General features: G+C 43.3%; 1 protein-coding gene across 1 annotated transcript in view; it reads left to right on the plus strand.

Moving 5' to 3' along the window:
* Positions 1-1,431, plus strand: part of lmx1bb (LIM homeobox transcription factor 1, beta b) — a 45,205-nt gene extending 43,774 nt beyond the window's left edge. The window contains exon 9 of the mRNA XM_061768727.1: positions 238-1,431. Within this exon, the coding sequence (XP_061624711.1) occupies positions 238-395 (158 nt within the window). The 3' untranslated portion in view covers positions 396-1,431. The remainder of the gene's footprint in view (positions 1-237) is intronic.
* The last annotated feature ends 11,801 nt before the right edge of the window (positions 1,432-13,232 follow it).

Below are 13,232 nucleotides of genomic sequence, written 5' to 3' on the forward strand. Positions count from 1 at the left end.
CCTGCACCCTCACACAGCACAATTGTCCCAGCGAGGGCAGCAAAAAGTCAGCAACAGTTTTCACAATTGCGATGACACCAAAACACGCAATTCCTCACAGTGATGCTTCGGAATTTGCATTTCCCGACGCTGCCATCAGTCGCCAAATTGCCTTGATTTGCAGATTTGTTGTTCTTCTTGTTTTCCCCTTTGCCACTTAAGTTGCGTGACAGCTTTTTGCATTTCATCTTCACACAGGTAACGATTCTGCATTCCATGACATAGACAGTGACACATCTTTAACCAGCCTAAGTGACTGCTTCATGGCATCGTCGGAAGTCAACTCCATGCAGGCCCGTGTGGGAAACCCGATCGACCGCCTGTACTCCATGCAAAACTCATATTTTGCATCATGAAAAGACGAGGACGAGGACAAGAGCAAGAACAAACAAACAAAAAAACAGCACAGAATAAACTGCCCATCTCTAGCTCAAGCCCGACGCTCGGGAGTTCGCGGATACGACGGAAGACCTGCGTTGGTTTGCTCCCGGTTGCGTGAGGGTGCTTCCTCCAAGTCTGTGAAACCACTTGTAAGAAGACAGCCAAGACTCCCGGGAGAAAAAAAAAGACTTCTTCGTTGTTCCAGCTCATTCAGTAGGATGGCTGATGCCTCCCTGGAGATTCTGTATTCCTCTTTTCTTCGTTGGCAAGTAGATATTAAAGCCACTGACACAATCTCAAACCTGCAGTGAATTTCTACAGTGCATGATCAATTGTAAACCAAACTTTTCTAATTCATCCCCCCGCCCCGATTAAGATGTGGTGTCTGGATTGTTTCTTCTTAACACTACGTGCTTTACCATGTTTACCGCTAGCATTTTCATCACTATGGATAGGTACTAGATATTGTGTTAATAGTAAATAGGTGCAGCATGTCTGCAAGAGTGGCTGTACATTCGTGTATGTTTGAGAGTTTGTGATGAGAAAGAAGTGTTTAGGGGACTTCAAAAAAAGAAGAAAAAAAAAAAGGTGGAGAATATGGCGGACTAGTCAGATCAGTGAAATGTAAATACTTTTCCAAGGCAAATTGGATGTGCATGTTAGAAATGGAAAGCATTCTATTTATTTAACTATAACAGGCTCTTGAAGGTACATATTAAAAATGAAAAGCTTTATTTAAAAAGGAGAACTTTTTTTTGTTGAGCAATTAGTGAGTTCACAAGTTTCACGACTTATGTGTGTGCCATTTGAATATGAAGATTAACCCTTTTCCCCAGCCCAGCTGTAAATGAGCAATGTACTATTTATTTCGTACAGACCATAAACTCTTTGTTGTCATTGTCATACGTGCATTCTCAAAATGTTCAAGTTGCTAATTGACCAAAGTTGACTGGTTTGATGAATAAACAATGTCTTTCTCCTGACAACAATGAATAAATGGCTTTCTTCAGAGTGCTGAATGCAAAGCATTGAATAACAACGATAATAATGTGACAAACATGAATTTCCTCTTGTGTCAAAATGGCTCGAGGAAGTTGATTCATTTGTGTCGAATGAAGAAGTATAAAACAGTAACTGTAGCCACACATTTGCAAAGTGACAGCAGGCTGATGCATTCTGCTCTGGCTGCGGCCAGACGGCGACGTCGGTGGCTTGTTTATGATCAACTCGACGCCTTGCGGGACGACGTGGCTGCCGGGAACACAAACAGCGCCATTGCTGATCGCTTTCGGGAAGTAGATGCAAATAGAGGAATTATGAGAAAAATGATATACAGTGGAGCCCCGCTTACTCACGGTTCAGCACCTGCGGAAGCGCCTATCTGGGGATTAAAAAAAAAAAAAAAACATATACATTTTAAAAAAAAATGGCAGAGACAAAACAAAACAAAAACAAACAAAAAAAAAAAAATATATATATATATATTTTTAAAAAATAATTATTCTAATGTTTTTTTTTTTTTTTTTTTTTTGGGGGGACCCAACCCTGAAAACAGGCAGGTACCTTCCCCCTGCTTATTCAAGAATCTTTTGCGGTTTAAAAAAAAAAAAAGAAAAGTTTTTCTTTTTTTTCCCACTGCAATTATAATGGGTGTCAAATATCTGCCGATTTTCACTATTCGCAGTCTGATTTATGAGAATATTTGACAAAGAGTAATGTAGTGTACTATCGTATATACAGTATAGCTTCATATTAGCCCTCTAATGTCACCATGAAGAAATTAGGACTTAAATATAAACAGAAATCCATCTCTGTCTTAACATTAATAGCAAACGTATAATTTAGGAAAACAGATTCTCTACAGCATTTTTCCTTTTTTTTTTTTTTTTTTTTTTTTTTTTTACACAGTAACTATCCCGACTTTGCTGATTAAACCCGTTGACAGTGCAAATGGTGGTGGCCCACTGAAATAGGCTTACCGAACAGTAAAGACAAATGTGCGTAACTGTGAAGATATAAAACACTTTATAGAAACTATGTGAGTTGCACAATTGTCATATGTTGCCCTTCAAACTCAGCGCATACAAATGCATAAATTGTCTTTATACAATCGTAAAATGGTTCTTTTGCTGTCTGCTATTGTGTGAATGCAAAATGGCTGCCACATCCTGGCACTTGTGTTGCAACAACATAATGAGGCTTTCTCCGGCGGCGCTAACGGTAAAGACAGCTTGACTGGAAAGAAGGACCATTTGTAAAAGAAGCAAAAAGAAAGGAAAGGAAGAAGGGAAAATCCAATATATCCAAAAATACTTTACTTTTTTTTTTTTTTTTAACCTTTTGAATGTTAACAACAGCCAATCATTTCAATACTCATATCACTAACATAAATTGAATTTCAAAATTCAATTCATTCTTTGAGCGTTATTGAAATGGTTTTTTCATTATTATTATTAATTATTATGAATGAATGGCTATATATTTGAAAGTATAATAATAACACACAAATGCGAGGATAGCCCAGCCGCAAAAATAAATTCCTAGTTCAATTAAAAATGAAATCAAAAAGGAAAAAGTGTCACAGTTGCAGCTCCTAAATATGTATCACTGTGATTCATATCAGCACAACCAACTCATACTATTTGCCTAAAATGCGTCCTTATTTGTAATTAATTGGACTTTATACACCTAACTCTAACCTAAGAGACATCTAATAAAATATATTGAATAAGGTCCGATAGCTACAGGCCGCACACACACACATCTTACACACACGCACGGAACCCACGCTAACCACATTGGCTGCATGGAAACAACACCAGGTGACAGCGGTGAACTCCTAATCATCCACACAAATCTTGCAACTCCTGTAAAAGCTGCACGAAGGAGCGGCTGCAAACCTCGCCCAGGTCCTCGGGCTTCGTCTGGCAGCCGCTCGCAAGCGCCACCTGCGCGCGTGAGGGGCCGCTCGCTCATCCTTCCGCTCCTCGGCGGCTCGTCACCGCAAGGTCACGTGCTCGCGCACATTCCGAAAACTCTGCCTTAACGCTTTCTCCTCTTTCTCCATACACAATGTTCTGAGCGTAGCGGGAAAGGGTGACCGTCGGCCGAGCCACCCGAAGCGAGCCGACGTGTCGTCAACGCTTTGAAGCCATCTTACGAAATCTCCTCACGCGGAACACCTCGAGGTGACGACGATCCCCGCAGGCAAAGGACGAGCCCTGCCAGCAGTGGTGGCAAATAGCCAAGCACTAACTCTTTGTACTTTAGCAGATTTAGTCGGAGAAGTACATTTATATTTTTCGGATGGAAACGGATATACTTTCGACTCCTGACTTTGTCAAAGTAGGGTTGGAAAAACAGAGACAGCAGTGACATGGATTCAATGCGAACCAGGGAGCTTTAATGAGGATGGCAGCAGGTTTGGAGAAGCAAGATATTCCCCATCCGTGGCCTTATTTAAGAGAATTGCTTGATGTTTTCCGCTACAATGATTTGCTTTATTGTCAGCCTAAAAATCACAAGCATTAAAAAAAAAAAAACAAAAAAAAAAACTCTCCATATAATTTGATAAAACACCGAGAACTAAGGTGTATTTTGTCATTATCACTATTAGCTAATTTATATATTTTTTGTTACTCGGGTCACAACGTTAGCATCGATGGCTACGGAACACGCCTAAAAATCAAGTCTACATCGCTCTTAAACAGCAGACATGTCGTAATGTGGTTTCTCTTCTTCTCAGTAGAGCGCTATGGAATGTGATATGTGTGTGGTTGTTATCAAAACGGGTATTATATATGACTGACGGTAAAAATGCAACGAGGACGTTTCAATCTGTATTTTTTTTGTTTGTTTTACCGAGATGTGGGGTTGAAGCACTTCTTCCGTCCTTTTTTCACACAAGTGACTGTACTTGTACTCACAGAACTCACAGAGTACTTTTGCTACCTCTGCCGTTTGATGTTTTCCTAAAAGGGACAAATGATTCGCTAGCCATCCGCAAGTAACATTCCACCTGGCAAGGTTTAACAACGCCGGACGGCGTCCTGCCACGTCCGCCTCGTGTCGACCAATCAGCTCCCTGCGGCCACTCGCGTCTTGTCCAGGTGTTCCTCGTTGTCTCGTCAATTTGTTCGTATTTAGTTCCCTGCTTTCTTTCAGTGCTTGTCGTCGTCGTCGTCGGCTGTTTCATTCAGTTACATCACTAGTCATGTGACACGTCTAGTTTCCTGGTTTGGGTTTACTCAAGTGTTACTTTGATGATTGGTTTTGGAACTTCCTTTAGTTCGTTTTTTCTACGCTTGTTTTTGTAAATAAATGATTTTTGTTTTTGTTTTTGATTTGACTCCAACCTGCACAAACGTGACAGGTGAGGCTGCACTAAACATGTTTGCATGACTGTACAATCGCATGAACCCACATTGGGTCGGATGAACTTCCACACAGGTGCTTGGGGGTTGTAGAGGATAGAAGAAGAAGAAGAAGAATCACCTTTTATTGTCATGAACACTCATGCATGCACACGAAATTTGTTCCCTGCGTTTAACCCATCACAGTGAACACATACACATGTTAGTGGAACACGCTGAGTGGCCAACCTCGCAACAAAATGAAGCAACCATTTGTGAGGTGGCAGGCTACTTCCTGGTTGATAGAGGACGACATAATACGGAGGAGACGGTAACATTTTGATTCGACTGTCGACTTATAAAGACTCAAAGGTTTCCTCCATCTGTTTTGTTATATTTTGGTCAGGAAAAAAGTTAGATCAAAAAGACGACAAATTAATCATTGGAAAAGGAAACCAGTCACAGACTGACATCAAATGAAAAAGTCCATTTCTAAAAGCATTTCACTTTCGGTCTCCTTTTTTGATTTGTTTACGTCCGAGAAGTTGCCTTTTTCCAAAGTGACGTGTATTGTTTCTATTAATGTGCTCAACCTTGGAGGCCTCGGCGCTAACGCTCTCGTGTTTGCAGTTTTGCGCAAACTTGTAATCTTGCAGCAAACTAAAAATGATTATCGAAGGTTGAGTTCAAGACATTATATTAAAAGGCTGTTGCGTATTTGCTTCTGAATTCGCTCAGTAGCTTCTTAAAAAACAATAATAATAAAAAAAAAATCGCTGTTTAATTTCTTCTGTTTTGTAGGCGGCGGCACGGTGGACGACTGGTTAGAGCGTCTGGCTCACAGTTCTGAGGAGCGAGGTTCAAATCCCCGACCCCGCCTGTGTGGAGTTGGCACGTTCTCCCCGTGCCTGCGTGGCTTTTCTCCGGGCACTCCGGTTTTCTCCCACATCCGCATGGTAGGTTAATTGACAACTAAATTGCCCCTAGGTGTGAATGTGAGAGCGAATGGTTGTTTGTTTGTTTGTGCCCCGCGATCGGCTGGCAACCGGTTCGGGGTGTACCCCGCCTCCTGCCCGATGATAGCTGGGATAGGCTCCAGGGCGCCCGCGACCCGCTTGAGGAGAAGCGGCTCAGAAAATGGATGGATGGATGGATGGATGTTTTGCAGGCCTTGAACCACACAAAGAATGAAACCACACAGGAGGCGAGGGAGCGATGTCAGACTTGTGGGTTTCAGTGCCTTGCTCTTGACAGCGCTCAGAAAGGAGATGAGCATTTCCATGTTATTTTTTTTGTTTGTTTTACCATTCGTAACTTTTGCATCTGATTGCATATTACAGTGAAGTAAAATGGAATTTAAAATTGAGTTTCAACCAGAGTGCAGTGAATTGCTCCATTATACCTCCACATGCGATCCTTATCCGTTTAAGATATTTTTTTTCCCCCTCACCTCCTGTTCCCTCAGCATCCATTCGGACAAACAGTGGAGCCAATGAGTGACTGCAATCAACATCATTGCCTGTTGCTTGGGTGTGAATCGGCCAAAGAAGCCTCTCAGAGGTTGAGGTAAGTGTGGTCTCAATATGAAAACAGTCGAGCTGAAACCTGAGCCGCAGCCTCAGACGCACGCACACACAAACTCACGGAGCGTTAAGAGCCGCCCTTCAGTAAACGCTTCACACGTTTACTCTTCTGCTGTCCTGCAACCACATAGGAAATGAGCCGAGTGGCAATATTTTCACTAGATAGTCCAAATCCTGAAATTTTCTGCCCGAAACACAATTAGTGGTTTGTGGTCCATTTGCACTCTTCGTTGTGGGATTCTCTTACAAGACATATACGGAAAACTTGTGCCTGGTGATTTGTTATCATTGCAAAGGTCATTTCACGGAAGTCGCTGCATGAGCAAAACAACAAAACAAGCAACGCTTCCATGTGTCGAAAGTCTTTCCAGTCTTTGGGATTCACATCAACTAACAGTGCAAGTGGCACGGGACTTTGGCAAGGCCCTTTTTCAGCTTTACAATGACTGCAAATAGAACTAGCCCAAAATATATTTTGCAGGCTCGATACAGTCTAAAGGATTCCTGATTTCAGAGGGTTCACAGGAGTTCACATGCAGCGAGTCCCCAGCGGGAGCAAATGGGAGCTTTTGGGCTGTTTTCCTTGGGCATTTTCCACGGTGTGTGCTTAATTGTTAAAGGGAGACGTTTAACCAGCGGCTGACACATATTCTCTGTGCCTTGAGGGCTTGTGCGTAATGGCACGACAGGCGATAGTTTGGTTTTGACCAGAAACGGGACTTTTCGGCCAAGTCTCCATGTGTGCGTGTTGCATCGTTGGGGTAGTCTGCAGTCCAAAACACTGCTGCCTCCGCGTGACGCACTGTTTGTATGATATAATGTACATGAGGAAACACAGGTTCATCCGGAACATGAGCCCATTTGGACTTGGAATGAAAAAAGAAATCTGAAAATAAAGGAGGCGCATTCCGTGTTTTATCCCTCCGTGCTGAGGAGCAAAAGACCATTTGAACTTCTTTGCACACGTTTATTTGATACGCTGCCATGTTTTAACCTCTCGCCTCGTTCCCTGTCCTGAGAAAAAATGCTGTGGGATTCACCTCTCAGTGCCCAGGGTGCAGAGAGAGCCCTGGATAGTGGCTCGGTAATCCCCCTCACTATTGGAGCCCATCTGTTTTGCTTCTCATTTTTCTGCATTATTAGTGCTTATTGGTACATGGTCCGGGAATGCAGCCAGGGTGTTTGAAGTGGAGGCGGAAGGTGATGCCAGGGGCATGAGTTGAAGGAATGATGACCTTAGGGTCTAACACAAGCCAGCGCTTCTAACCTCTAGGAGCCTTTCTTGATGCTGGAATCCAAGTCCCGCCCTTTCGCCAGTCTCGGAATCCCTTGACTTTCCCCGATAATCTGGAACATAACGTCTCTCGGTTTGCTGCTTTGGGAACCAAGCTAAACCTTCTCTCTGCTCAAACTACAGTACTGCATAACTTTTGAAAAATGTTTCCAAATGAAGAACGTGGAGAGAAAAAAGAAACACTGTGCTCAGAATGTTTGATGTAACGCTAGACATGATTGGCAACTGTCCACAGGGTGAATACTGTAATGCCGTTGCGTGATGATGCAAAGCTGCAGATTTGAAATCAGGAATTTACCACACAGCTAACCCATAGAGTTATACCTGGTATACTCCGGTTACCTTTTGGCCTTCAGCTGTTTGCGTCTCTGCGTGATGCATGGACACCAGCGAAATGCAGCCATCCTGGCCACAAGAGCTGGAGGACAGTTCGGGTTACAAATGAAAAAGTCAATCATAAGAATCCACTTTTATGTAACTCCTCTTCCTCAAACATGTTTGCATATAAAAATGACCCGATTGTGGTCATTGGAAACACACTAGCTCCCTGTTTCTTGTCTGGATGAGGAGGAGAGGAAACGCTGCCCTCGCTCAGGAATGACTTCAGGGCAAAGTTGATGTCCGCAGCAACTCTTCCAAACATGAACTCGTGAGACGTGGGATAGCGAAAAGGACAAGGTGTGCCCTCAGCTCGATGCTTAAGCCCTGCAGGTTTTGACAGAAGTCACCTGTGAAGCCAATAAATCACCGTCAGTGAAAGCGTGGACGGTAAATCTGAAAGTCAACAGCTGAGTCAAACTGTTAGAATTCTGGACGTGGCCCACTTCCTGTCATGTTTTCCCGGTTTACAATGTTCCCTTGATGAGCGCCATGAGAGGTGCAGCTTTCTCGTGACCATCACAGTTTTATGAGACGCATTACTTCTTGGAAAATAAAGCTTGACCCCTTTCCTTGAGGTCGCGTGTTACAAGTCATCTGTCGTGTTGCCGTGTTCATTTGTTTCCATAAATTCGATTTAGTCGAACAAATTCCACACAGACCTTTTTAAAGCTGTAAATCTTCCAAGTGCCACATTGGCTATCGATGCTGTACTTAGAACGGAGCGATTGCTCTGAGATCCTTTAATGACCTTTGTGTCACATTTGACCCCCGAGATGACCCGGCCCGACATGATAATGACGGTATATTTTTTGAAGACAGGGGTCAGTGCTACTCACTCAGGGCCCCGAGTGACCTTTTGGATCGCAACGTGCAGCAACCTCATCATCAGTTCATCGGGACAATTCATAATCCATAATCTTACATATGAATATCATTTGTCAGCCGTGACTCTCTGTCCAATTCCCCCGAGAGATGAAGCCCCTCGAATGGCGCTTTGATTTGAAGGCCATTGATTAGCCTCAAGCTCCCCTCCAGTTAACAGCAAACAATCCTTCTTTGTGCACAGCCTGGCCTTTTAGTGTGTTTTTGACAGTTTTATTATGAAGACTAGAGCGGCCCAAATAAAGTACACATGAACGGCCTCCACCGGTGAGCTCTCCAAAAGGTTAGTAAATTTCACCATATGGATTTTGGGTGTCTGGCCCAAATGTCATGGTTTAATTATTAACTGTGGGGTAATTTGGCAAGAGATTTGCTCTTTTACAATATTGCAGTTCCTGGTGAGGTTAAGCGTTGAATGTGCAACTCTTCCACGTTTAATGAGATGTGTCTTCTCGTAAAGATAGCAATGACCTTTAAAGTCATACCTTTGGAAACCATGTTGTTGGTTTAAAGAACCAATTGATAATATGCTACGACTAGATTTATTTATTTTTTTTTTTTCCGAACCGAATGCTTCTGCTGCAACATATTTTATTAGCAATTTGTTTTGAATGACTGCTGTGGTATTATCAGTGAATGTCTGCGCTCTAATTCAACATTAGAAGGAGTCACGAACACCAAAGGTCATGACCTCCCGGAGTGGCCGTTATGAGTAAACGTTTATTATGCTCCAGTCAGTCAGTTAGGTGGAGCCACCACCGGAGAACACAGACACGCACTGTGATGTTTTTGAAAGGAGTAATATCTCGGCTAATTCTTCCTCGGCCCCGGCCGACGCAATTCTTTCTGCTGCGCAAATCAGCATGCGCGGCTCCGCGCCGAGCTCGAGTTACCGCCAGCTCCCGCGCGCTGAAGTCAGAGCTTCGCGGCAGTGTGTCTGAATATGGCTCCCGAATCTCAAAGTGGAAGTTTCTTCCACTCGACTGACTCCCAGGATGGTGCGGCGGCGGCGGCGGTATCTGAGTCCACACGTTCGTCGCCGCTGCCTTTGGCGTATGTCATCGCGCTTGCTGTGCCCGCCTCACTCGAGCTTCTCTGTTGACTTCCGCTGCTGACAAGCCAGACATGACGCTACACGGCGTTGAGCGCCGCGCCATCGAGCGGGACCTTGCCGTTGAATAAGTGAAACTCTGTGATACGACGCAGCACATAGCCAAATTCACTATGCAGTGTGTACATTTGCTTTCGCTTTTAAATTAGCGAGATTTTTCGACAGACACCTCTGTGTGATCGATTTATTGATTTACTTTTTTGTCCGACACTAATAAATTATATTACAGAGGACAACGTTTTGAAGAACTGACCAATGACGATGGCAACTAACAGCAGAATGATAATAAAAATCATCAAATGGAAATAATAACTAATCGCCAATAACAAGCTACACATTGGTTTATCATGACACAAAAGCACAAACAACAACAAACAAATAATACCACACCAAAATTTAACAACACAATTAAAACAAACATTCCCAGCAACTCCGACCATGATTGGCAGCAAACGACACTGAATATTGATTTTATTGCACATTACAGTTGATTTATGTCCTTGCGCATGGATTGCGCAAGTGATTTGTGTAAACTAGGTTGGTGTCATCATACACAACATATTTCACAGCACTCCAAGAGCAATACAGCGTAGATCCCAAAGATGCAAAACTAACGCTCATGTTCTTCCTTTCAATTCAGTGAAAATTCAAATATTCGATTTTTTTCAAAACCCATGAGAAAAAGAGTCATATTGAAGAGCCATGACCTGAAGTATTTTTAGGTAGAAGTTCCAAAGCAAGCCCTGACAGAGAGCTGCCATTGCACACAGCTGGCCAGAACTCATTGCCTGTGGCTTGCCCTTGAACGCTACATGTCTCCTCTTGACGTTTGTCCTCAACTTACCGTGCGTGGAGAACCATTAGATCATCCACACCGAGACACTTCAATGAGATCAGAGCGTAGCAAAGTAAGTGCTAACCTAAACCAAAACAAAATATAGGAAACAAATCACTCTTGTGGCCGCACATACTGCCTTGACACGTTGACTTTGAAGTGAATGAAGACAATGCAATGTCTCACTTTTTTCTTGAGAAGTTTTCATTTTCTGGACATTTGTAGAATAGTTTGCAGTCCAAGCAGGCCGGATGTCTGGGGAGTTCCCTTCTGACAAATGCGGACAAATTGCATTGCGTTACTGTTTCTTATCATAAATATCGCTTTCAAGTTTGCAACCTTGTTCGCGGCTTTTCGTTGCCCTACTCATGTGGCCGGAAGGGTACCTTGTTTGAGTCACTCTCACAATTAGAGAGAGCAACATTAATAGGGCATGTGGGTTGCAATACAATGAAATTATAAATATGCAAAGTACACCAGGATGCCGTAGATATTCAGTACCTGCAGGGACAGGTGCCAGCCAGCTTTAGTGTTTGCGAATAGATTTATATGCGTTCTGGCATGGTACTTTAAAGCATTACTAATCTCAGCGGGTGGTTAAAAAACTTACCTCTGAGGGTTACCGTGTGATTATCTTGTTCAGTAGTGTTTTGAAACGTTTCACACTTTCCACAAACACATCTGCAATACATTGCATCATACAAAGCGTGCGTTCTGCTAGATTTCTTCGATGTGAAAGAAAGTGCAAAATAGCATCGCACGTCTGAACAGTCTGCTTGGATTCCTCGGAGGCAAAGTCCGACAGAATGCCACTGTGCTCCAGGTAGCCGAGGCGGACAGTCTCGAGTGTCGTTGACCCGCCTCTTATCGTATGCCGCTCATACATTCCGTCTTCTGGCAGGGCGTTTGCTTTCAGTCAAAAAGGGGCTGCTCTATGACGTCGCTTCCACAGTGCTGCCGACGCCGAAGGACCTGTGGGCTACCTAAAAGGCCGTTGCCGCTAAAAGCTTTGTCTGGACAAGTAAGGGAAACTAATGTGTTGCGATGATGACTGCTTGTCAGTAAGACGCTTTCTCCAAGGGAATGAGGCTCAAATGCAAGTTTAAGACGGTGATTGTAGTGCATGCAACACTTTCATTCCCAACAATAGAAAGTCGTTGCTTGGCATTGCTCCTCAAAGATTACGTTGACGGCTCCTTTTGTTCACGTTTCGAATCTGCAAAAACATTCACAGTGCTAATGACCGTCGGCAAACTCATGACTTTGCCTAAGATTGTGCGTTGACTGTGTGACGAAAAATGGGGTAGCATCAATACACAATGAGATTTTTGTAAGATTCATTCAGTTGTCTTTTAAAGCTCGTAGAAAATAAAATAATTGACATGACATGAGAGGGACATAATTACAGGAAGTCCTCGATTTACGAACGAGTTCCGTTCCTACGCTGGCGACGTAACACGAATTTCCACGTAAGTCGGATTTCACCGTCAAAGTCGAAATTTACGTCGAAATACACTTCTGTTACGGGTATTGTCCCACGTGTGCGTCGTAAGGTCGAAACGTCGTAGGTCGAGTGCGTCGTAACTCGAGGACTTCCTGTATTTGAGATATTTTTGGTATAGTTTCAAATACACAAAGCTTGTGTTCCGTTTGGGTAAACGCATCAAATATCCTGCCGTTTTCACAGTGATGAAGTACGACCAGCCAATGAAAGAATTTCTTTCAAGCTGAAACCTCGAGCCACTTTCAAATCAAACAAATCGACTTTAATGTGAACGTACAGGAATTTCGTCAAGCTAAATGACTACATGTCAGCGCGTTAGCCTTTACCTCTCTGTGGAGTCAACCAACAGAAAATTGCTTGGGAGGGGAATGTATCTTGGATTAATTAGGTTCAAGAACTCCCACTTTGGGGAGCTTAGCATGTGCTAGGTGATGTTTTCTTCTGAGTCTTTTCCACAGGGATAGGTTTGCACTCATCTTTGATAGTTAACCCATGTGACCCTTCCCTAGAGCCACCTCACTGCGGCTGCTTCTCATTACAGCTCGTCCACTCCTGCAAATGCGTCCGAGTAGGTTGGCACCCAAATAAGATCTAACCTCTCATGATGAAGAGGATTGGTGGGAATAATAATAATAATTAAAAAAATAAAATAAATTACATTACAATATTAAATATTACATTCCATTATTATTATCCATCCATCTATTATCTACACTGCTTTATCCTCACACGGGTCGCGGGCGTGCTGGCGCCCATCCCAGCTATCTTCGGGCGAGAGGCGGGGTACACCCTGAACCGGTCGCTAGCCAATCATAGGGCGCATATAAACAAACAACCATTCGCACTCACATTCACACCTACGGGCAATTT

This window comes from Phyllopteryx taeniolatus, chromosome 3 (genome assembly GCF_024500385.1).
Source record: "Phyllopteryx taeniolatus isolate TA_2022b chromosome 3, UOR_Ptae_1.2, whole genome shotgun sequence".
NCBI lineage: Eukaryota > Metazoa > Chordata > Actinopteri > Syngnathiformes > Syngnathidae > Phyllopteryx > Phyllopteryx taeniolatus.